The 23,365-nt window shown below is 49.8% G+C and overlaps 3 protein-coding genes across 3 annotated transcripts; 2 read left to right on the forward strand and 1 right to left on the reverse strand.

Annotated features, from left to right (window-relative positions):
• Positions 1 to 536: 536 nt before the first annotated feature.
• Positions 537 to 5,645, forward strand: LOC106719226 (the record flags this gene model as incomplete). The annotated part of the gene is made up of 8 exons (XM_045686693.1): positions 537 to 820; positions 1,261 to 2,329; positions 2,879 to 3,032; positions 3,087 to 3,151; positions 3,523 to 3,731; positions 3,859 to 4,618; positions 4,706 to 5,133; positions 5,303 to 5,645. Coding segments are annotated over 8 exons (3,312 nt in total), but the record flags the coding sequence as incomplete, so codon positions are not given.
• Positions 5,646 to 10,627: 4,982 nt separating this feature from the next.
• Positions 10,628 to 15,433, forward strand: LOC106719224. The gene is made up of 5 exons (XM_045686749.1): positions 10,628 to 10,827; positions 11,284 to 11,484; positions 11,572 to 13,014; positions 13,419 to 14,627; positions 15,028 to 15,433. The coding sequence occupies exons 1-5, from the start codon at positions 10,628 to 10,630 to the stop codon at positions 15,431 to 15,433; spliced, it is 3,459 nt and encodes a 1,152-aa protein (XP_045542705.1).
• A 1,340-nt stretch (positions 15,434 to 16,773) lies between these two features.
• LOC106707727 (signal transducing adapter molecule 1) lies at positions 16,774 to 20,045 on the reverse strand. Its single transcript, XM_045686786.1, has 4 exons — positions 19,774 to 20,045; positions 18,061 to 18,732; positions 17,475 to 17,585; positions 16,774 to 17,336 (listed from the first exon to the last, which is right to left on the reverse strand). Exons 1-4 carry the CDS (start codon positions 19,814 to 19,816, stop codon positions 16,774 to 16,776), a joined length of 1,389 nt encoding a protein of 462 aa, XP_045542742.1. The 5' UTR covers positions 19,817 to 20,045.
• Between the last annotated feature and the right edge of the window lie 3,320 nt (positions 20,046 to 23,365).

Genomic DNA, 23,365 nt, shown 5'->3' on the forward strand with positions numbered 1-23,365 from the left:
CAACTCGACCTCGGTGAGCTAATTGTACAACCGAGTTCTTTTCCCAGACCTCAGAAATTTTAATAGTATTTTTTTATGCTTTATTTCCCAACTAGACTATATTTGTAAACATAAGAATTAACTTGTATTGGAACCCAACAGGAGTGGGAGTCGGTCTCAAAGTAAACGGCAAAGTCGTTAATAATTTAAAATACGCCGATGATACGATTGAATATGAACGTGTCCGAAACCAAATTCTGGTGATTGCAAAACTTTTGTTATATTGCTATTTAAAAAAACTTACAGAGAACCAACGGCAACAGCCAAATCGATCCCCGGGAAACGACACCGAGCTGGTGGTAACTGCGGCGGCGCCCGGCGGCAGCGCTACTGGAGCGGCGCTCGCTGCGCTGGCGGCGGCGGCACTGCGCCGCGCCGGCCGCGCCGCCCGCACCGCGCCCCCGCCCCCCGCCTGCCGCCCCCCCGCCGCGCCCGACACCCGCGCCTGTCGGGACGCCGCCTTCGCCGCGCTGGCGGCCGGCGGGCTGCACGTCGCGCTGCTGCCCGTGCCCGCTGCCTCCGCGCCCGCCGCATGGCCGCTGCGGGACTACGGCCTGGACGTGTTCGGCGACGCGGTGCCCCCCGCGCGCCGCGCCTGCCTGCGCCTCGCACCCCACGCGCCCCGCACGCCCCGCGCGCCCCACACGCCCCGCGCGCCCCACACGCCCCACACGCCCCACGCTCGCTCCCTGCTGGACCTGGCCGACGAAGACGTCGCCCGGCAGTACGAGATGCCGCCGCATTCTCTAGATGCTATACTTCAATCTTCGGACGAGCTGCCGTAAGCAAATCCATGTTTAGATATTAGTATAGGAAATGGAAAAAGAAGTCCAGGAAGGAGAAAAACATCTTGGCTGAAAAATCTGCGCCAAAGGTACAACAAAAGAACGTGTTCTATATTTCGAGCCGCCGTGTCCAGAGTTCAGGTTGCTATGATGATCGCCAACCTTCGTTGGGAGATAGCACCGAAAGAAGAAGATAGGAAATAGAACAAGTTCTCGTCGTTCGGCAGAATCGTCCGATAGAGATCAAAGCGACGAGTTCAAACTAGAAACAGTGTAATGTTTTTAAACTACCGTAATATTAAATTATAATTTAACTGAATACATCTATTTTAAAAGCCATAAGATATAAGCCGTATAATTCAGAGTCACAACAACCTTTCAAAATTCGTCAAAATTTCACGGATCCATCTTTCGTATGTTTATACTTACTTTACAGAAATTTAATTGAATTCTTCGAACCGCCCTGGTGTTCGGCGCCGAACGCGAGCTGCGCCGTGGTGCTGACAAGCGACGCGGGCGAGGCGAGCGTGCTGCGGGACGCGGCGCTACGGGCGCGCCTGCGCGTGCGGGCGCTGCCGCTGCGCCGGCGTCTGGCCGCGGCCGCGCGCCTGCTCCTCGCCGCACCGTCGCCGTCGCCGCGCCCCATCCTGTGCGACTGGGCGCCCGAGTGGACGGAGCTGGCGACGCTGCCCGCCGTCCTGCTGGGCCCCCCGCCCTGCGCCCCCGATCCGAGACAAGCAAAGATCGGCACGACGGACTGCCCCTTTGAAAGTCTACGTCTTATGAAATTCGCTAACGTTAGAGCGATCGCGAGGTCGACGGCCGCGGTCCGAGCGCTGGTCCGCTTCCGACTCGACGGCGAGGAGACGCGCGATCTGGCGGCGCGCGCGCGCAGCGGCCTCGCGCCGGACGCCGCCGCGGAGGAATTCCTAAAAGCGCACCCGAAAAGCGAGCGGAGAAGCGAGGTGCGCGTGGTGGTGATGGTGCCGAGCGCGACGCCGCGCCAGGCGCACGACGCGCACGCGCTCGCCGCCGCCGCGCAGCTGGCCGAGGCGCACCTGGAGGCGGCGGGCGCCCCGCGAGCCGCGCGCTTCAAGGTCGAGTTGTTCGACGACCGCTGCGACGTGCGTCAAGCGTACAGATACATGTTCACCGCGCTGGGCACGGGCGAGTTCGGCGCGCTGTCGGCCATGGCGGGGCCGGGCTGCGCCGGCGCGTTCGCGGAGGTGGCGCGGCAGAGCGCGGCGCACGCACTGCCGCTGCTGGCCTACAGCCCGCAGGCGGCGGCGCGCGGTGCGGCGGCGCTGCTGGCCGCGGGAGAGGCGCGCGACGCGGCGAGCGCGCTGAGTGCGCTGGCGCTGCGCCTGCGCTGGCGGCGGCTGGCGGCGCTGAGCGAGCACGCCGCGCGCGCTGCACTGGACGCCTCGCGCCTGCGCGTGCCGCTCGTCGTGCACCTCGAGCTACCCGATCCCCTTCCCGAGGATGACGGACAAATATTTGATGATGTAAGAACCGTTTTATCACAGGAGTAATATATAACTTAGTTAATAAGAATTAGAATTAGTCTAGCCATTCAAAGGGGGGACGCTGCCAGTATCTTCGGAACCTTGCCTTAAGGGACACCTTTTAATGACATATTTTAGTTTTTATGTATGATATTTAAATTAAATCCATGTTTATTTCTTATAATTGTGCCTTCGCTTATTTAATTTTATTAATTCTACACTTACGACTTACGAAGTCGCGGGAGACAGCGAGTATTACACAAAAACCCACAAACATAAAAAATCAAACTTACATAATACCCTCTTATCAGTCGCGTATTTTACTAATACTATTAATGCGAAAGTTAAGCTGGATGGATGGATGTTTGTTAGAAGGGATCTCCAGAACGGCTCAGCGGATCTCGATGAAATTTGGCACGAATAAGAACGTAGTATATAAGATTAGAGGTCTAGAACACATAGACTACTATAACGTTTTCTATAACTTCACGCAAACGGAACAGTGGGCAACAGCTAGTATAATAATAAATACGATGTTACGTCGCGCAGTGGGCGCGGCGCGTGGCGGCGTCGGGCGCGCGCGTGCTGCTCGTGGCGGCGGAAGACGCGCGCGTGGTGCGCGCGGCGCTGTGCGCGGGGGCGCGCGCGGGCCTGGCGCCGGCCGCCGGCGCGGTGTGGCTGCTGCCCGGCGCGCTGCCGGCCGGCTGGCTGCGCGCGCGCCCCGGGGACCGGCCCGCTTGCGCTCAGCGCGACCTAGACGCCGTCGCCGATGGACACCTCAGCTTCGCGGCCGAGTGGTTGGCCGCGTGGCGCGAAGAGGCCGCCGGCCTGCCGCCCGACTCCGACGCCGACGCCGACGCCGACGCCGGGGCGAAGTTCTCGCAGCGCCCCGAAGCACTCGATCGACATGTTCAAAATAACGTGAGCATTTTTCATTTTATATTCCTGTCGTCCCGTGCACGTAGGACTTTTGGAGCGACCGAATTTTCTTCAAAATTTCCAGAGGTTTAAGAAAACTTACGGGATAACCATTCTTGTCACCCTGATCTCGCTGTTGATGTCAGTGCTCCCGTCTCACTGAGTCGCCTCCTAGAAATAGCTCATAAGTGCAGGTAGTAATAGTTGAATTTATTCGTTTGATCGTCGAATTAATGTTATTTATGTGTCAATAATGGCGGCACTTTGGCCGACAGACGGCGTGGCGGCAGGAGTGGGCGGCGCGCTGCGCGGCGTGGGCGCGGCGCGGTGCGAGCGTGGGCGCGGGCGGGGCGTGCGCAGTGGGCGCGGCGGGCGCGGCGGCGCTGCTGTACGACGTGCTGCGGCTGTGGGCGGGCGCGCTGGACCGCGTGCTGGCCGAGCGGCCCGCGCGTGTCGCCGACCTGCACGACCCCGACACAGTCCGGTCAGCAACCCTCCCCGCAACCTAACTCACCCCCCACCCTCTTTAAGTAACGACCGAACATCTCGTTAATCATAATTATATTATTAATAATTAATAATATTACAATTCTTGTAAATTATTTCCGCAGAAGCCTCATCGAAAACGCGACGGGAACCGAGTACGTCGGGCTGACGGGGAGGTTCCTGTGGGCGCGGGAGGGCGCGGGCGCCGTGCGCGTGGCGCCCCTGCTGCTGCTGCAGTGGGAGAACGGGTCGCGGCGCGCCGTCGGCCGCTGGCGCCGCGGCGGCCCGCTGTACCTCGGCGCCCCGCGCTGGCGCACGCCCGACGGCGCCCCGCCCGGTGACGGCGGCGACGACAACTGCGCGCTGCGTCCGCTGGCCCGGCTGCTGCGTGCAGACTGCCGCGCGGCCGGCGTGGCGCTGGCGGCGTTGCTGCTCGTGCTGGCCATGGCCGTGCTGGCCGCCGCCGCGCTGCACTGCAAGCGGCGCGCCGAGCGCGAGTGCCGCGCGCGTCTCGCCGCGCTCGCGCTGCGCCCGGTGGCACCCGCGCGCGAAGGCCTCGACCGCTGGGAGGTGCCGCGGGAGCGCGTCGTCATCAACCGCAAACTCGGCATGGGCGCGTTCGGCACGGTGTACGGCGGACACGCGCTGCTGGGCGAGGCGCGCGCCTGGACCGCTGTGGCCGTCAAGACGCTCAAGGCCGGCGCCACCACCGAGGAGAAGCTCGACTTTCTCTCGGAGGCGGAGGCGATGAAACGCTTCGACCACAAGAACATAGTGCGCCTTCTCGCCGTCGTCACGAAGACGGAGCCGGTGTGCACCGTCATGGAGTTCATGCTGTACGGGGACTTGAAGAACTACCTTCTGGCGCGGCGGCACCTGGCGCTGGCGGGCGAGGGCGCGGGCGAGGGCGCGGGCGAGGGCGCGGGCGAGGGCGCGGGCGAGGGCGAGGGCGCGGCCGAGGGCGCGGCCGAGGGCGGGGGCGGGCCGGCGGACGAGGTGTCCGCGCGGCGGCTGACGGCCATGGCGGGGGACGCGGCGCGCGCGCTGGCATACCTGGCGCGACTGCGCTACGTGCACCGCGACGTGGCGGCGCGCAACTGCCTGGTGTCGGCGCGGCGCGTGCTCAAGTTGGCAGACTTCGGCATGACGCGACTCGTGTTCGAGAACGACTACTACCGCTTCAGCCGCAAGGGCATGCTGCCGGTGCGCTGGATGGCGCCCGAGAGCCTGGCGCTGGGCGTCTTCTCCGCGGCCTCGGACGTGTGGTCGTTCGGCGTGCTGCTGTACGAGATGGTCACCTTCGGGTCGCTGCCGTTCCAGGGGCTCAGCAACGCGGAGGTGCTGGCGCGCGTCAAGGCGGGCCACACGCTGGACCTGCCGCCCGGCCTCGCGCCGCCGCTGTGAGTACCGATGTTTTAGAGGCGCCGTCGTGGATTTAAAAAAATCTTAACATTTTTGCTCAACTTTCTAAAATGTAGTATTTTGTAGCGGCAGAATTAAATTTTTTTGTGAAGGAAAAATGTAACATTTTAGTGATATGCGTGTTGTGTTTGTGCGCGCGTGAGACAGCGAGGCGCTGATCAAGTCGTGCTGGCAGCGCGAGCAGCGCTTGCGGCCGAGCGCGGCGGAGCTGGCGGCGCGGCTGGGCGGCTCTCCGCGCCTGCTGACGCCCTGCCTGGACGTGCCGCTGGACGCGCTGCCGCTGCCGCTGGCCGACGAGCCGCCTTGGCGCGCCCCGCCGGACCTCGCGGCCGCGCGCTGGCTCAGCTGGACCGCGCCCGACCCCGCCTCCGCGCACGCCTCCGCGCACGCCTCCGCGCACGCCTCCGCCCACACGGACACCACCTACCTCAGCGCCGAGCCGCGCGACACTGACCGCTTCCTGCCGCCGCCACATTCCACTCTCTTCTAGTCCAACTGGCGAGTAGTTTGCGTTTACGTGTAACTGTAACCGATAATTAGGTGTAATATGAACGCAACGACGAAACCGCACTCGTTGCTATTTACCTAGTCAGATCATAAATTCTGTCACATGTTTAATATAAAGTAATTGAAACAAGTTTATTCATTACTAGCTTTTACCCGCGACTCCGTCCGCGCAGAATAAAAAAAAAAAGAAAACGGGGTAAAAATTATCCTATGTCCTATTCCTGGTTCTAAGCTGCCTGCCCACCAATTTTTAGTCAAATCGATTCAGCCGTTCTTGAGTTATAAATGGTGTAACTAACACAACTTTCTTTTATATATATAGATATGACCATTTATATACCAAAATGAACTTAACAAAACATAGATTCTTATGACACTAAAGTTTATTCAAAATGACCTCCGTGATTTTGAATGCAGGTCTTCAATCTGCTCGGCCAGTCGCCTATCGCAGCACGAACGAGGTCCATGTCAATACAGGCGGCTGCCTTAATCATGGATGTCTTGAGTGACTCCAAATTGGGATGAGGCTTTGAGCACGCCTCTTCCTCCAAGTGTTGCCATATCTTGTAATCTAACTGATTCAAATCTGGACTGGAGGAGGGCCAGTCTTCGTGCCGGATGAAGTCGATTTCACGCGCCGCCAGCCAGTCTTGTGTTCTCTTCGCTCTATGACCTGGCGCCGAATCTTGTTGGAATACCCGGTGCCTGTTATTGAACATGGCATGAGAAACAGGTTCCACGAGGTTCGTCAGGACTGTATTTTGATACACAGCTGCATTCGTTATTACACCTTTCTCACAAAAATGTACCTCTGTTAAGCCCCAATAAGAAACTCCCAACCATACCATGAGCGAGGATGGAAAATGACCTCGTTGCACACGCAGAATACGGTTGCTCGCTTCTTCACTACTGTGTGCGGACACCTTATCATTTTGTTTGTTGTAGCTCTCTTCTACGGTAAAAAAAATTTCATCCGAAAAAAGAATTTCACGATATTTTTTTCCGGGTACCGCTTCAACAAAGCGCGGCATCTCTTCAGTCTCAGGTCCATTAGATGAGCATTCAAACGATGTCCTGTTTTTCTTCGATATGCACGAAGCCCTAAGTCTTCATTTAACACCCATTTCACTTACCCCCATCTGAAGGGCCCACAGTTTCTGCTTACGTTTGGGGTTTCTTTGAATTCGCGCCCTCACAGCTTTCATCACTGCTGGAGTCCTAACAAACCGAGGGCGACCACCTCTTGACCTGTCATCTACACTAGAGTCTTCATTGTATCGTTTGATGGTACGATAGACGAATCTTTTGGTTATATTCAAATTTTTCAGAATTCAAAAATTCAAAATTTTCAATTCGCCAGCATTCTAAAAGAAAAGTTTTTACTGTGTGACAATACTTATGACCTGACTGTGTATTTACATACAGGTGATTAAGCAATGTGGAGGTAGAGAACCTCAATAGCTATCGTTTAAGCCGAAAGTATGTTTTGCGATTGTTAATAGATCGTTACTTCATTTAGTGTAAAAAATGTTAGAAATGAAGTAGGTTTTCGACTGAAATTTCACCGCAAGTTCAAAATATTGTGATTAATAATATTTATTGTAACACCTAATTAGTTTGAGGATAAACTTCTGAGTCTTCATTAAAATAAAGAACAAAATTCCAAAACTTTAAAAAAAGTTTGTAATTTTGTTTTCTATGACCTGACTGAAAGTATATTTTTGTGGTTTTGAATGTATGTAAATTCCATTGTAACAATGTACAGCCTCAACAACTGAACCAGTTTTGAGGAGTGAGATTGAGTACATTACATAAGCATGTAGTGAAAAAATATGTAGTGAATGAGTTCAAATCTCACTGTAACTTTTTATTTTTCATTGACAAATCTTATGCTTTCGAGAACATCTTTGAATAGGAAATTATTGAATATAACAGTTTATTTATTTTATATAAATTATAAATTTTAATATAACCCAAACAATAGACGGCGTTATTTCAATAGACCCTCAGTCAGTTAGGTTTTGGTTTTTCTTAAATTAAGAATACAGTCAAAATCTGTTATAACGACATCGAAGGGACTACTCATATTGAGTCGTAAAAACCGATAGTTGTAACAACCGGTGACAGATATTAATAGGAAAGATATGTAATAACATTCAGCCAGGACCTTTGATTTTGGTCAATTTAACCGGTATGTTGTTCTAAACGATGTCGCTATAAACGGTTTTGACTGTAAATACATTGTACAATGTCTAATATACATAATTATAGACAGCCAAATTTATCTGACCCGGTAGTCATAAGTGTAATTTAATTACGATACGATCTAGTGTATGTCCCTGTCAATGATAAAGTTTCAGTAGATCCTTTTCTAGCAGCTGTATTCTCATGTTTTTTTTTGCTAAATAATAAAGTTTTAGGTACATATGTAATATTTTGTAACAGAACTAACCGCGACAACGGCTCACTGGTCAAGTTAGCTTGCCGCTATAAGTTAGTCTTCATCATTTTGGCAAGTAAAAGTAGGGATGAGTAAGTACTTCTGTGTGATCGATCGTATCAACGACCATGACTAAAGCAGTGCTTATGTGTGACCATAGAACATTTCACAATATGTGGAATTTGTACAATATGTGCTCTGAGAAATAGTAGGTACTATAAACAGTAAATTCACGAACGTGATGCACATTCTGTAATCTAATTAATATCGGTGAAAAGAACGCACACCTTTAAAAGATGATGCTATGGCAGCTGTTTCAGAGAAATTTAACGAGAGACATCTCTACCAATAAAGCATTCTTTGTTAATCTTCATATGTGGTTTTATTTTCATGTGTCCCACAATTTGGATGTATACAGTTGATTGTTGCCGGTACACTCCCGTGTCTTTCGTACTGTATGTTCGCGTTCAACCACCCCCGGGTTGCTACCGAATAAACATTTTGGTCCTTCGAGCCGGATATTCATATGGGATAAGACTGTTTTTTTTATTTGAAATATTCGAATAATGTCTATTCTATTTTGATATAGTATAAGTGCTCTCTATAAGTTCCTCTTTCATTATTTTAAATTAAACAAAAATAAAAAATTAGTTTAGGTCAGGGATTCCCAAAGTGGTCGATATCGACCCCCATATCGAACATAAAGCATTGCTAATTCTCACTCTGTCTTCTTCTATTGACCTAAGTCAGAATGAAAAATAATAATAATAACAATAATTGATCTTAAAAGTAGGTCATTTGGCCATCGGGGTCTATGGTAGTGGTTCATTTTAGAAAAAGGGGTCACTTTTACAAAATAGTTTGGGGATCCCTGGTTTAAATAAATAAAAAAATCAATGTAAATAATGTTTATTTTACAATGAATTCTGTAAAAGATTTTTTTAATTGAATTGAATTGTGTAAAAGAATTTATTTTTAATCTTTATTGATATCTTTAATTTCTCGGATTAATTTAATTTTATGGCCGACTCTCGCTGTCCCGAGTACTTCCGCTGCCGTCCCCTTCATTCAAATACAGTAAGTCAAATTGTGACAAACCAACACTTACCTCTATATGTATGTGTCACTGACTGACTGACAGGCCGCTGCTTCAAACTTAACATTTGTTTCCTTCCGACTTATAAACCAACAAGGATGCCTTTTGTGTCATTTTCTATGCCTCACCTTACCTAACTGACCTTGATGTCCTCCGGCTGCGTCCTCCTGACCTCCCCGGATACTGGACTTCTTCAGCGTCACGCTATTCTTTACGGATACCTAAAATTGTATCTCAATCTTCAAGTAAATCTACTGAAAGAATAACATATTTCTATACAAACTGTCAGTCAACCTCTAGACTCAAGATCTTATATTTTATCAGGCTGTCAGTGAATCGATCCGTTTTATCAGTCATCAATCTGTGTAGTTTTGTGGCGAGCGAGCGGGCGGCTCGCGCTACTGCACTAATGCTGCTGAGATCTCTACCATTGTCAAAGCAAACAGTATGTTATATCATATTTCACTACTTTTGTGATAATTTTAGAGTGGTGGTGTACAAGGAAAATATTTAATTTCCTCTACCTATACAGTCGTACATAATAATAATTATTGGCGCGTGTCGGTGCGCGGGACGAGAGCGGGGCGGTGGCGGTGCGCGGGCCCCGCGCCCTGCACCGCGCCCTGCACCGCGCCGCGCACACCAGACCTGGAGGTCGCGCCGACAACGCACACAGCACACAGCACACAGCACCGCCCAGCTACTCGCAGATAACAACACGAAAACCTTTGTTTTGGTACGGTATTAATTTTTTACAAAACTAAAGTTATTATCAATCGATTAAATTTTGCATGTGCATGAACCATACCACCAGTATGACGCACGTCGTTTCTAGTTTTTAAAAGTATATTTTTTCTCGAAGTTATTTTAAAAGGTATCGCTAGTCAAGTTAATATAATATTTAGCGTAAGAAAGTATCGAGGTGCAAGTACTGTATAGACCATGTCAAAGTGAGGTAGTGTTACAGCGCCACTCCCTCACGTTGTTAATGTTTTTTGTTGTCCGCGATAAAAGACCACAGGCATATACTTGTGAGTAAAGAAAAAAACGAATTCTAACTTATTTATTGTAATGAGCGTACTGAGATACATATACTAGGACAAAGTGGTTATAGACGGCGTTTGCTGCAGCGACGAGGTATTCGAAACGCGGGGCCATGTTTGCGGCGAGCGGGTCGGCGCCGGCGTTGGCGCTGGCGCTGGCTGCGTTGGCGTGCGCCGGCGCCCTGGACGACGCCTGCGCCCGCCTGGTGACGCGATGTGAGTGAGTTCGGCAATGACGGAATGTTTTTCACCCCGACTGACGTAAGTTCATTATGTTTGTTAGTTTTATAATTCATCAATCAGATTCATCATTCAGAAACTAATTAACGAGGCTAATTGTCCCGCAACAAGTGCACTCTCTTCTTGTCCCGACCTCACTCAACAGAATGTTGTCAGCAGTCAGGTCGGAGGAGGGCGCGGGGCGCGCGCGGGAGCTGCGGGCGTACGGCAGGGAGCACGGGCTGGCGGTGCGGCCCGGCGCCGGCGAGGGCCCGGCGGGGCTCGCGCTGGCCGCGCTGTTGGCCGCCGCGCTGAGACACAACGGCTACAGCGACGTACGCCTCCGCAAACAGAACGACGACCATATGTAAATACGAAAACTTTATAGGATACGACGAAGCAACAGACCGTTAGAAATTCGCCTACGTAGTAACAATAATCTAGGCAACGTTTCTAAACTGCGTAGTTTAGGCGTAAGAGGCCTCCAAAGTCTATAAATTATTTTACATTTATTCCACTATCTCGAAAAGTGTGTAATAGATGTTATTCATATTGTGAGAATAGTTTTTGGTTTTTGAACTATACCTTCTTGTTCTTGTAGAATAAATACATCTTTGCTATTATAAGTTATAAGTCAACAGGAGGCTTAAAACACTCGTAACCAAACAATATTCTATCACTAGCTTTTGGCCGCGACTCCGTATATTTGCAACTGCTATATAATCTGTTAATAATTTTACGCATATAGATTTAATTTGCAAGTTTTTGTACATTACTTTCTTACGCCAGTTTGTCATTCGAATGAGATGCGTTTTTTGAGCAGGTTCGAGATGAATGTGAGGCCGAGAGAAGAGTTCCTGCAGCGCGCGCGGCTACAGACGCGGCCGGGGCCGGGCTGCGCGCCCGCCGCTGCGACCTGGCCGCCCCCCGCTGCGCCTTCCGCGCCCTCCGCGCCCTCCGCGCCCTCCGCGCCCTCCCGGTGCGCCTTCCTCAGCGTGGCCGACCTACCGCCTGACTGGAGACTGTTGGTAGAAACTCAATAAGACACGCCAGTCTTATTCCATGCTAAGACCACCTCTCTCTAAAGACAATACCTATGGTTTGTATACAGTCACTTGGCGAGGTCCGAGGCGGGCGAGGCGGGCGAATGCGCGCAGTGCGCAGTGTTGGTGGCGCCGGCGCGGCTGGCCGGCGAGGCGAGCGCGCTGGTGCGGCGCGCGACGTGCTCAGCGCGACCGCTGCGTATCTTGCTGGGGGAGCCGCTGATGGCACTCGTGGCCGGACTCAACCGTTCATTGCTGCTTTTCGACAGACCTCTCGAGGTCTACGATAGCTCCGTACGAGCCGTGTCCGAACCGCCTTATTGCAATCCCGATACGCGATCACATCGTCTCGACGAATTTAATTTGCGAATACCGATATCGGGTAAAGCTACCGTACGGTTAGATAGATTTGCACCCCACGTCAGGCGAGTCGTCGAGAGCTTCGCTCCGAGTGCCGCAGATATAAGAAAAGTGCTCGCATATAAATTGCAGCGCGACGCCGACATCGAGGAGTACGCCTGCGACTGGGCCCTGACGAACCTGCGAAAGACCGATCGGGCTTCGGAGAATCGAGTCATCTTAACGATACGTTTATATCTATGCGGGGACGACCCCGACCGCGGTGAATATGAAAACATGTGCAAGGCCGTTTTCGGCAACGCATCGATCACCGACGTGACGACGAGTCGTCCGACGACCGTCGCCGCGATCACTATCGAATATAAGACGATCGACTGCGAACGCGGCGACGTCATCGGTGATGAATTATTTTTAGCAAAGGACGAGTGGAGCGAGCAGCACGTGGTCGGCTGGCTGGCCGCGAGTGCGGGCGCCGGCGCGGCGCACAAGGCGGAGGAGATAGCCCGCCCGCTGCTGGCGTACGGGGCGCCGCCGGCCGGCCTGCGCCCCAACAGAGTGGTGCGCGGCGTCGCGGGCTCCGCGCGGCTGCTGGCGCTCGCCTACCTGCACCTCCTCGAGGAGTGCGGCGTGCGGCGCCTCGCCGTGCTCGCGGATAGAACGACGCTGGCCGACGAGCTCACGGATGCGATTCGCGACAGTTCTATAGTGATACGCCAGCGAAACGTAACGTCCTTGGAAAGCATCGAAAACGCTCTGCGGGAGTTCAGAGATGCAGATGCGCGGGTGTACTTCGTGAACGCCAACGCGACAATGAGCGCGGAGGTGATGTGCGCGGCGCGGCGCCTGCGCATGGCGACGAGCGGGGAGTACCTGTGGGTGGTGCGCGAGTGGCGCGGGGCGGGGCGCTGCGGGCCGGGCGAGCCGCGCCCGCTGGCGCTGGGCGTGGCGTGGCGCGGGGCGACGGGCGCGGAGTGGTGGCGGGGCGGCGGGGACGAGCTGGCGGCGCTCGAGGCGCGCTGGCCCGACCGCGCCTGGCCGCCGCTGGCCGCGCCGATCTTGGACGGCTTGCGACTTCTCAATAGGACGGTTGTGGATTTCGTCAGCGATCGCCCTGACAGCGTTTACGACCGTTACGTCTTCGGGAATACCCAGTGAGTGTCCATGATCAGACGTCGAGGTAACACTCGGCAATTACTCTTTTATAGCGACTAGGGTTCCCTAATCTATATTTATATTGGAACGAAGAAAAAAAAAGAAAACATAACATTTATTTATTTATTCTTTAGCACTTTTATAAGTACAAGGAGGACTTGCCTAAGGCATTCTCTACCAGTCATCCGGTATATGAGAGGAAAGTATAATTATGTGCAGGGCAGATATGATAATATATTATATAGATAATATATTTATGATAATATTACGTAAGCGTTAGCTGAAGGTGAAGTTAAGCTTTGTAAACGATTTAAAGTATAATTTGTCCGCCCGGCGGCCACCGAATTGAAAAATTGTTCACAACTCGACTGTTTCATTTTGACAAAATGAAGTATTGTTACAGAAATTTTGATACGGCTATTAATACAACGAAATTCCAAGGAATCGTCCAGGAAGTGGTATACAACAGAAGTACGTACGAGGTGTCCAGCTCGCTGGTGTTCGTGGAGCGGTGGAGAGACGCGCGGCGCGAGCTGCTGGCCGTGTGGCGCGCGGACGCGGCCGGCGTGCGCCAGCTGGCCCCCGCGCGCCGGCCGTGCTGCCCGCGCGCCCCGCCCGACCCGCGCTGCTACACCACGCGCTCCGGGGACGCCTTCGCGCCCCGCTGCCACGACAACGTCTGGTGGGTCTGTCTGGCGGTGTCGGTGCTGACTCCCATCGCGCTGACGTACGCGCGTCGTGCGCGCCTCCGCCGGCTCAAGCTGCGCGACCTCGCTCTGTTCGAGCAGCTGCAGGAGCAGCGTAAGAACAATTCCTCGAAGTTCAGTTCGAAGCTGGTGTCGCGCAACCAGTTCGAGCTGCGCGAGGAGCTGGGCTTCGGGGCGTACGGGCGCGTGCGCGTCGCGGTGCTGCGGCGGCCGGGCGCGCCCGCGCTCGCCGTGGCGGCCAAGGAGCCCGCCGTCGAGCGCCTTCAGGACGAGGCGGAGCTCATCCGCGAGGCGGGGGTCTTGGCTTCTCTGAATCACGAAAATATCATACGTTTCGAGGGAGTGTGCTTGGATGGTCGGGCGGTATTCTTTATGGAATACGCCTTTTTCGGGGACTTGCGGCATTACCTGCGCGCGCGCCGCCCGCTAGCGGAGTCCGCGAGTCTCGAGGGCGAAGCGGAGGCGGAGGCGGAGGCGGAGGCGACGGAAGCGGCCCACGTGTCGGCCGCGGCGCTGACGCGGCTGGCGCGACAGGCGGCCGCGGCGCTGCGCTACCTGGAGGCGCGCCGTATCGTTCACCGCGACATACGAGCCGCCAACTGCCTGGTCGACGAGACGCGGAACCTGAAACTCGCCGACTTCGGACTCGCACGCCACCTCGCCGAAGAGGAGGAAGAATACATATGGCAAAATCTCAGACGTCTGCCTGCCGCTTGCATGGCGCCCGAGAGCCTCCTGAGCGGCGTGTTCTCCGCGGCGTCGGACGTGTGGGCGCTCGGCGTGCTCATGCTGGAGCTGGTGACGCTGGGCGAGCCGCCGTACGGCGCACGCAGCACCGCGGACATCGTGGCCGGCCTGCGCGCCGGAGACCATCCGCCGCTGCCCGCTAACGCCTCGCCCGACACGTTTGTCTTACATTTACGATCCTTTATTTCCGTATCTTAGCTCTCGACCGCGATCACATCTGATGTTAAGTGGTGACGTCAGCGAAAGATGGTACGCGCTGGCTTACCAAAGCCTAATCTTTTAAATTGAATTTAGTGCCCTCCGCCGACTCCCGTGCCGCGAATTAGTCCTGGCGAGTAAACGAGATCAAAGTATAATACGATAGATATACTTTAAATCTCTCGATCCAAGATGGCCGCCTTTACAACATTGCGTTTGACCACGATCCCACCTAATGTTAAGCGGCGATCTGGTCGAAAGATGGTATCGTCTACGATAGTAAATGTTTATTTACTGTCGTAGAGGGAAGGCTCACTCACTTCGTATTTGAACAGAGATACTTACGTTTGTCTGTTTCAGACGGCACTTGCTGCTGTGGTGCTGGCAGCGGTGTCCCGGCAAGCGGCCCAGCGCGGCGCAAGTGCGTGACGCTCTGGAGCAGCACGGCGCAGCGCTCGCCCCCGCCCTGCGCCACGAGCATCCCGCGCTCACCGAGCATCCCGCGCTCACCCCGCACACCGAGCACCCCGCGCTCACCGAGCATCCCGCGCTCACCCCGCACACCGAGCACCCCGCGCTCACCGAGCATCCCGCGCTCACCCCGCACACCGAGCACCCCGCGCTCACCCCGCACACCGAGCATCCCGCGCTCACCGAGCACCCCGCGCTCACCGAGCACCCCGCGCTCACCCCGCACACCGAGCACCCCGCGCTCACCCCGCACACCGAGCATCCCGCGCTCGCCGAGCATCCCGCGCACCCCTGACACCATCTGTCGGTACTTCTTCGGCCCTGTACATATCAATATATAAATATCATCAACAAGAAATGTGTGAGATTGTACAAGCGGTTGCAAATATACAATTGATTTTTTATATACGATTGAGTTTTCAAGCCTCCTGTTGATTTTATAATAAAGATTTATTTTATAAAAAGGTGTATTTTATCAAATAAAAACTATGGTTTCAATTTTAACTATAAGTTTTTAGACTTTTCGAATTATTTCAATAAATGTAAAATAATTTGCAAACTTTAAAGCCCTCTTCTACCCAAACGAAGTAACTTTGGATGGATGTCTGGTCAAACGTCATATCTTCGACCAATGAACCTGTGGTACTTCGTCGTGGACGTCTTTCTCGGACAATCTGTATATTAAAGTTATAGACTTTTTTTACTTTTGAGATCAGTGACTTACCCAAAATAATGCGTCTATACATATAATGCGATTTATATATCTGTATATCGTGCGGGGGGGGGGGCTCACTTGGGGCGGTTGTGGGTAATAGGTATCGGATCAGGCTGATGTACAACAAACAATGCTTTAGCTACGATGCCTATTTCCAGAATGACCAATGTCAGAAGCACATCGCACTTACAAGAAGTCTCATAGAACGCAGCTCGTGTTCTAATTTGGATTTATTAAAGTTGATTTCTTCTTGTGATTGCGACATTTATATACATGTCAATGATAATATATGTTACATTGTTAAATCAAAATTAATGGAATATCTCGATTGTTGTGTATGTAAATGTGTAATACGAAGTAATTGAAAATATTTTTACAAATAAAACAGTTTCTTTTAATATACTTTTTATTATATAATCTAAATATAATTATGTACATAACATATTAAAAATGTTGTCCACAACGAGGCATTCCGCGAAGTGGCCGCATTCAGAGGATTTCCATGAATGTATGTAAAGGTGTAGAAATAAAACATTTAACGTGTTTTTTATTAATTTTAAAATTGTTTACATTTGTATAAATAATTAATTACAATAATACAATTAATAAACACGTTGTAATGGCGCAGTGACGAGCATATATTTACAGGCCACGTGTCCGGGGGCCGGGGGCGACGTGTCCGGGGGCCGGGGGCGACGTGTCCGGGGGCCGGGGGCGACGTGTCCGGGGGCCGGGGGCGACGTGTCCGGGGGCCGGGGGCGACGTGTCCGGGGGCCGGGGCAGGGGGCGGGGGAAGACATGGCGCTTAGCACCTGAAATGAAACGCGCGGTGAACCTCGGCCTCCGTACGGTAAATATATTTACTATCCGACGTGCGACTCGCGAGGAGCTACAAGTCAATTGTGGCAACTCGGCGCCAGTCACCTGGGCGGCGGTGGCTGGTGCGGCTGATGCGGCGCCAGGGGGGGCGCGTGCGGCAGGGCGCCGGGCGGCAGAGCTCCGGGCGGTAGGGCGCCTGGTGGTAGTGCGCCGGGCGGCAGGGCGCCGGGCGGCATGGCGCCCGGAGGCAGGGCGCCGGGGGGCAGGGCGCCGGGGGGCAGAGCGCCGGGGGGCAGGGCGCCTGGGGGCAGGAAGGCGGACGGCGCGTACATCGACTTGGGCGGTTCGCGCATGAGCGAGTGGTAGAGGTTGAGGGCGTCGACGAGGTCGGCGCTGAGCTGCGTGAGGCGCGCGTGGCGGCGGTCGGCGCGCTCGAGTGCGGCGTCCACCAGCGGGCCCATGGCGTGCACGCGCGCCTCCAGGCGGCGCAGCTCGCGCTCGTCCTCTGCGGCCGCGGGGTCGGCGTCGTGCAGCAGCGCCAGTGCGGCGTCCATGGCCGCCTCGTCGATGCAGGGCTCCTCCTCGCCCGCGCCCGCGCCCGCGCCGCTCTCCTCCTCGCCGCTAGCGAACTGCACGCTCTTGCCGCCCGCGCGCCGATCCTCTTCTGCAATTCGTAATTTGCTGCTGATGTTTAGATGCGATGGGGGGCGGGAGGGGGCGGGTGAGGCCGGGTTGTGGCGAGTGGCGGCGTGTGGTGGTGGGTGGTGGTGGGTGGTGGCGAGTGGTGGCGGGTGGGACTCACCCGGTCGAGGCTCGCTGAGGTCGGAGGTGACGAAGTTGGCGGGGAAGAGTCCCTCGCCGCGCTCGTTGTGGCCCTTCCACCAGTTGGGGTCGCTGCAGTCGGTCACGTGAACTGCGCGCGCGTCACCGGAACAGACACATCATTCTTTTACATCGATCGATCGATCGATTAACTCGATCTTCGAGTTTTTTTTACTTAAACTTATAAAACATTACAACAAAACATATTAAACTTACAAAACGTTTACACAAACTTTACTCGTACATATTGTCATTTTACCGCTTTAAGGTTTTACAAACTTTCAATATCATATTTATTTATATCAAATTAACAACCTGAATAATAAGTTTCGCGCTTCTAACTGTAAAATGAGGATAGTTCTATACAATTTATTATCATACCTTTTTGGGCATTAAACTGTACCTCTAGTCTATCTGTATACTAAATTTTATTTAAATCGAAAGCGCGGTGGACAAACAAGGAGTTTTACTTTTGCATTTATAACAAGAAGTAATATTAAATAATAAGATATATTAGTATGGAAGTCGACATATTCGTCTATTACGTTCATAAATATTATACTAACCAATTTCACCGGCAAGAAAAGTTAATTCGTTGTCTTCGGCCGCTTCAAAATCGTACAGAGCGCGCACCTTCCGAGCCGGAGAAACCTCGGCCGCTTCGACGCGTGGGTACAGCGCCCCGCCCATCGCGCCCGCCGAGCCCGCTGAGCCCGCCGCGCCCGCAGCGCCCGCAGAGCCAGCTTCGCGCAGCGACAGCGCGATGGCGCGCGCCAGCTCGTCCTGCTCGCGCTGGGCGGCGGCGGCGGCTGCGGCGGCGGAGGCGGGCGGCGCGGCGGACGCGGCCGGACGCTCACCCGCCTCGGCGGCCAGCTTGGCGTGCAGCGAGGGAATGAGGTCGAGCTGTGGATCGTCGCGGAACTCGCCCTCGGCCCACTTGCGCAGCAGCGCCCGCAGCCGCTGCGCCACGGGCGGCTGAGCGCGCGCAAGCAGGCGGCGAAATTCGAGCTCGAAGTCGCGCGAGGCCACCTCGAGCAGGAAGGCGCGACCGCAGTTGGCGACGCAGGCGTCCAGCAGCGTGGCGGCGTGTACCTGCACGTGAGGGTCGGCGTGCCCCAGCCGGCGCATCACGGCGCGCAAGCAGTCGCGCGCGTTCGCCGACGACGCTCCGGCGCGATCGCATATCTCCATTATCAAACCCCACTCCTCGCTCGTGTTGTTCTCGCTGGTGGCGCGCTCTAAGATGTTGTACAAATCACACACTATGTTCCTATCATACATTACATGCGCAATGGAAAACCTCAAGTTCTAGATGGAATGTCACTAAGGTGAGAGATATTGAAAGATGATCTAACAGCTGCTATTATAAAGTACAAGACAAATGGCATCTTCTGCCTCCAGACCGGATAAGTAAGACCGGGTAAGTACTATAGCAATATCCATGGGTTGTGCAATATTCACATGTACTATAACAGTGGTCTTAGAATGGTGTTGGGTCTCCTACCCTCACCACAGTCATAACAATACATTTGAGCGTACTGAATGTTGCCACAGCAATATATGCAAACAGACACTGTCAACACATATTGTTGACAAGAGTGACTGACTTGCCTTTCATGTCACACTGAAGGAGTATACATTCCCGCAGCAACATTCAACATCTTGTTATAATTTGTTTTAAAATGTACTTTATAAATATTACTTATATAATTTATAGTCATAATATATATGCATAAAATCATTATTCAAATGTTGTCAGTATTGTTATATGTGTGACAAAATTTAATGTGACATTAAAGTGAATGACCCTAAATCATATGTTGTCCTTTGTACATGTTGTGAAGTTTAGAATAAATGTATATCCACATAGTAAACAATAGGCAGATCATGTTGGACTGCTTTTAGAAGGTTTATATTAATAAAGGTTGTTCACATGGAAGGTGAACTATTGTTAAGACAAACCTTGTATGTCAAGTGACAGAATAGAACACAAACATAATGAATTGAGCAACCGGGACATTATTTTCCACAATTTTTCTCATTGTAACATCAACGACAACTGCATAATTATCATATTTGTAAAAGAAAACATTGAAATTGTTTTTATTAAACATTATCATATTAACAATTAGGATTTGATGTTTTGACGCATAATACAAAGTTAATACTCTAAATTCATTTGTAGAATATTTTCTTGCCGGTTTTAGCCACAATTATATCAATACAATGTCTTTGTATTATTAGATTACAACAACAAAGAATTATTAGATTGTACTCACCAACATCTTGATCGAACGGAGAAGACGTAGTAAATATCCCCATTTTCTCTGGTTACATTCGGAGTAAATTTGAGAACTTTAAACTGCGTTAACGATTCCTTGTTTGCTAAAATTCGAACAACACCAATCGCATTCAAAATGCTCTTCAGACTTATTATTGCTGATGCTGAAACTATGTCAAAATATAATCAAACTCTATGACTTCTCCTTGTCCGACTCCAACTCGAAAAATAGGTGAATTAAGCTGTCAAGATGACAGTTTTATAGAGAGTAGAGAAGATTTTTTTTTATTTATTACGGCAACCTCCGTGAAGTTGGCGCCCTCACTTTAATTTTTTTAACTTTTTTTTACGCAAATCGTTTGAGAATCGTTTGAGAGGGTTTGAGAGAAAAGAAATATCGTTTGAGAGTTCCTACTTTCTCCGTAAAAACAATTTCAAATTCTAGTGTGAAGTTGGCCCCCACACTTTACTTTTTTTTCTTTTTTTCAATGCGAATCGTTAGAGAGTCGTTTGAGAGACATTAAGGGAAAAGAAATATCGTTTGAGAGTTTTTACTTTTTCTGTAATAAATATTTTAATTTTGGGCATCGAAAGTTACAAATCGATTTTCCTTTTTTTCCGAATTAAATATGGCAATCATGCACTTGGACGTTTCAAATTTATTGTGTAGGTAGAGAATGGTAAGAGAGTGATTGAGAGAAAGGAGAAATCGTTTGAGAGTTAATACTTTTCCTGAAATAAATATTTCAATGTCGGAATCGAAAGTTACTAATCGATTTTCCTTTTTTCCGAATTAAATATAGCAATCATGCATTTGGACGATTCAAATTTATGGTGTAGGTAAGGAATGGTAATAGAGTGATTGAGAGAAAAGAGAAATCGTTTGAGAGTTAATACTTTTTCTGAAATATATATTTCAATGTCGGAATCGAAAGTTACAAATCGATTTTCCTTTTATTTCGAATTAAATATGGCAATCATACACTAAGACGTTTCAAATTTATTGTGTAGGTAGAGAATGCTTAGAGAGTGATTGCGAGAAAAGAGAAATCGTTTGAGAGTTAATACTTTTTCTGAAATAAATATTTAAATTTTTGAGATTTGTAAGTTTTTGAAAATCGATTTGTTACTTACGATCCCGACATTGAAATATCTTTGAATCATAATTTTCTATGGATATTAATTATTGTTGGGTAATGATAACTGCCCATACAGTGACCCCACTGTGAACCTTCCACTTGCAAAGAGGAGTTACAGTGGGACTTATGCGGGATGTGTCAATAGCCGAAGAATTATGGTGAATTGAACCAACAGTTGCGGGTGATCCAGTATTAAGGATACAAAGATTGCAATCGTCTAACAAGTTATATACATCATTTCCTCTAGAATTAGTTGACAAACATCCAAATGCAACATGATGCACATTGAGATCACCTGAGAGCATGACTGGTTTTGACAAATCATTAATAATTTCCTTTAATCTTTTACATTTTAAATGTCCACCCTTGGGAAGGCTGTACGCACACAATATAGATAAATTGCCTACACTTGTTTTAATAATGATTGCCGTTGTTTGTAAAAAATTGTGATAAGGGGTATTAATTATTTGATATTTCAATGTATTTTTAATCAAGATTGCAACTCCACCATAGCCGTTGGGGCCATCTTGTCTTGTAATATCATAACCTGGGACATTGATGTTATTTTTTAACCAGGTTTCATTAAATAAACAATTGTCTATATAATTTTCCGAAAGAAAATTAATTAAGAGAGGTTTTTTGTTATTAACATTCTGGATGTTAAATTGTGCTATTGAAATATATTTCTTAGCCTGGTAAACATTATAATCATTTAAATCCATATTAAATTAGATTGGAAAGAAAAACATCTCTTATTTTATTTATAGTTATAGCTTCATTGTTAGAATTAGCTAAATGGATTTAAGATTTTATTATAGCATTTAATATGACATCATTATTTGCAATCTTTTCTAGCTCATTTTTTTTATCCTGTGCAGGAGATACATTATATGACTTAATATTAGGTTTATTTACAACGTTTACATTATTACTCACATTAGACACATGTTTCTGAGATATAATATCTTTCTTACTAATTAAAGTCGAAAATTCTTTGTCATAGATTGCAGGCTTACTAACTTCAGCATAGGTCATTTTGTTTTTCTTTTCAGAAATCTTTTTAATTTTAATGGGGCATGCACGAGAAATAGCAAGATATGTCCCGCCACAGTTAATACAATTTAATGAATTAGATGAAAAAGATGTTCACCGGCACAGATATAACATTTCTGCTTGTTATTACAAATTTTGGCTGAGTTATTAAATTTACAACATTTAAAACATTGCAAGAATGGTGGGACATATTCAAAAACCCCGTATGAAAATAGATCATATTGAACAGAGTCTGGAAAAACTTATTAGAAATATTATTCGGCACATATCGAATTATGTCTGTTTTTTCGATTTCTTTTGTTGGTATGTTGGCTTTCAAGTTGTACTTATCGAAGAAGCTTGTATTCAGCAATAAAAAAAAAAATTGGCATTTTTGTGCTGGTTGAAAAGTGTAGAAATTTTGTTTGCATTAACTCTATGCATGCTGTGTATAGGGATTGCAATCCAGCGGAATTTTGCTGGATTAACCTGAATCCAGCTTGATCCAGCGCGGATCCAGCAAAACGTGGAACGAAAATAAAAAGACGACATTTTTAAGACTTTTTTTATTAATTTGTACTTCTTACGATAATCTTTGAAATCTTCCACTCATTTGGTGATATCTTATATTAATTTGCTTTGGTTTTTTAATAATTTGAGATCAAAATAATCAACATAAAATTAAATAACAAACATATAACCTTATAGTCATATAACATTTAAGATAATGTTTCTAAGTAAGCACTATCTTATTAATTACGCTTATGTTTAATGATAGTACGGCTAATCAGTAGCAATCAGTCTCACAAATTCTTTTAAAATTAACTTAATTAACATTCTTTTAAAAAAGGACCGTAACAATAACACTATTTTAATTTTCAATAGTATTTTTGTATCAAACAAAAATAGGTATAGGTTAGGTTAGGTTGGTAGGTAGGTAGGTAGGTAGGTAGGTAGGTAGGTAGGTAGGTAGAGTAGGTAGGTTGGTAGGTAGGGTAGGTAAGGTAGGTAGGTAGGTAGGTAGGTAGGTAGGGTAGGTAGGTAGGTAGGTAGGTAGGTAGGTAGTAGGTAGGTAGGTAGGTAGGTAGGTAGGTAGGTAGGTAGGTAGGTAGGTAGGTAGTAGGTAGGTAGGGTAGGGTAGGTAGGAGGTAGGTAGTAGGTAGGTAGGTAGGTAGGTAGGTAGGTAGTAGGTAGGTAGGTAGGTAGGTAGGTAGGTAGGTAGGTAGGTAGGTAGGTAGGTAGGTAGGTAGGTAGGTAGGTAGGAGGTAGGTAGGTAGGTAGGTAGGTAGGTAGGTAGGTAGGTAGGTAGGTAGGTAGGTAGGTAGGTAGGTAGGTAGGTAGGTAGGTAGGTAGGTAGGTAGGTAGTAGGTAGGTAGGTAGAGGTAGGTAGGTAGGTAGGTAGGTAGGTAGGTAGGTAGG

Source organism: Papilio machaon, chromosome 1 (assembly GCF_912999745.1).
Source record: "Papilio machaon chromosome 1, ilPapMach1.1, whole genome shotgun sequence".
Lineage (NCBI taxonomy): Eukaryota > Metazoa > Arthropoda > Insecta > Lepidoptera > Papilionidae > Papilio > Papilio machaon.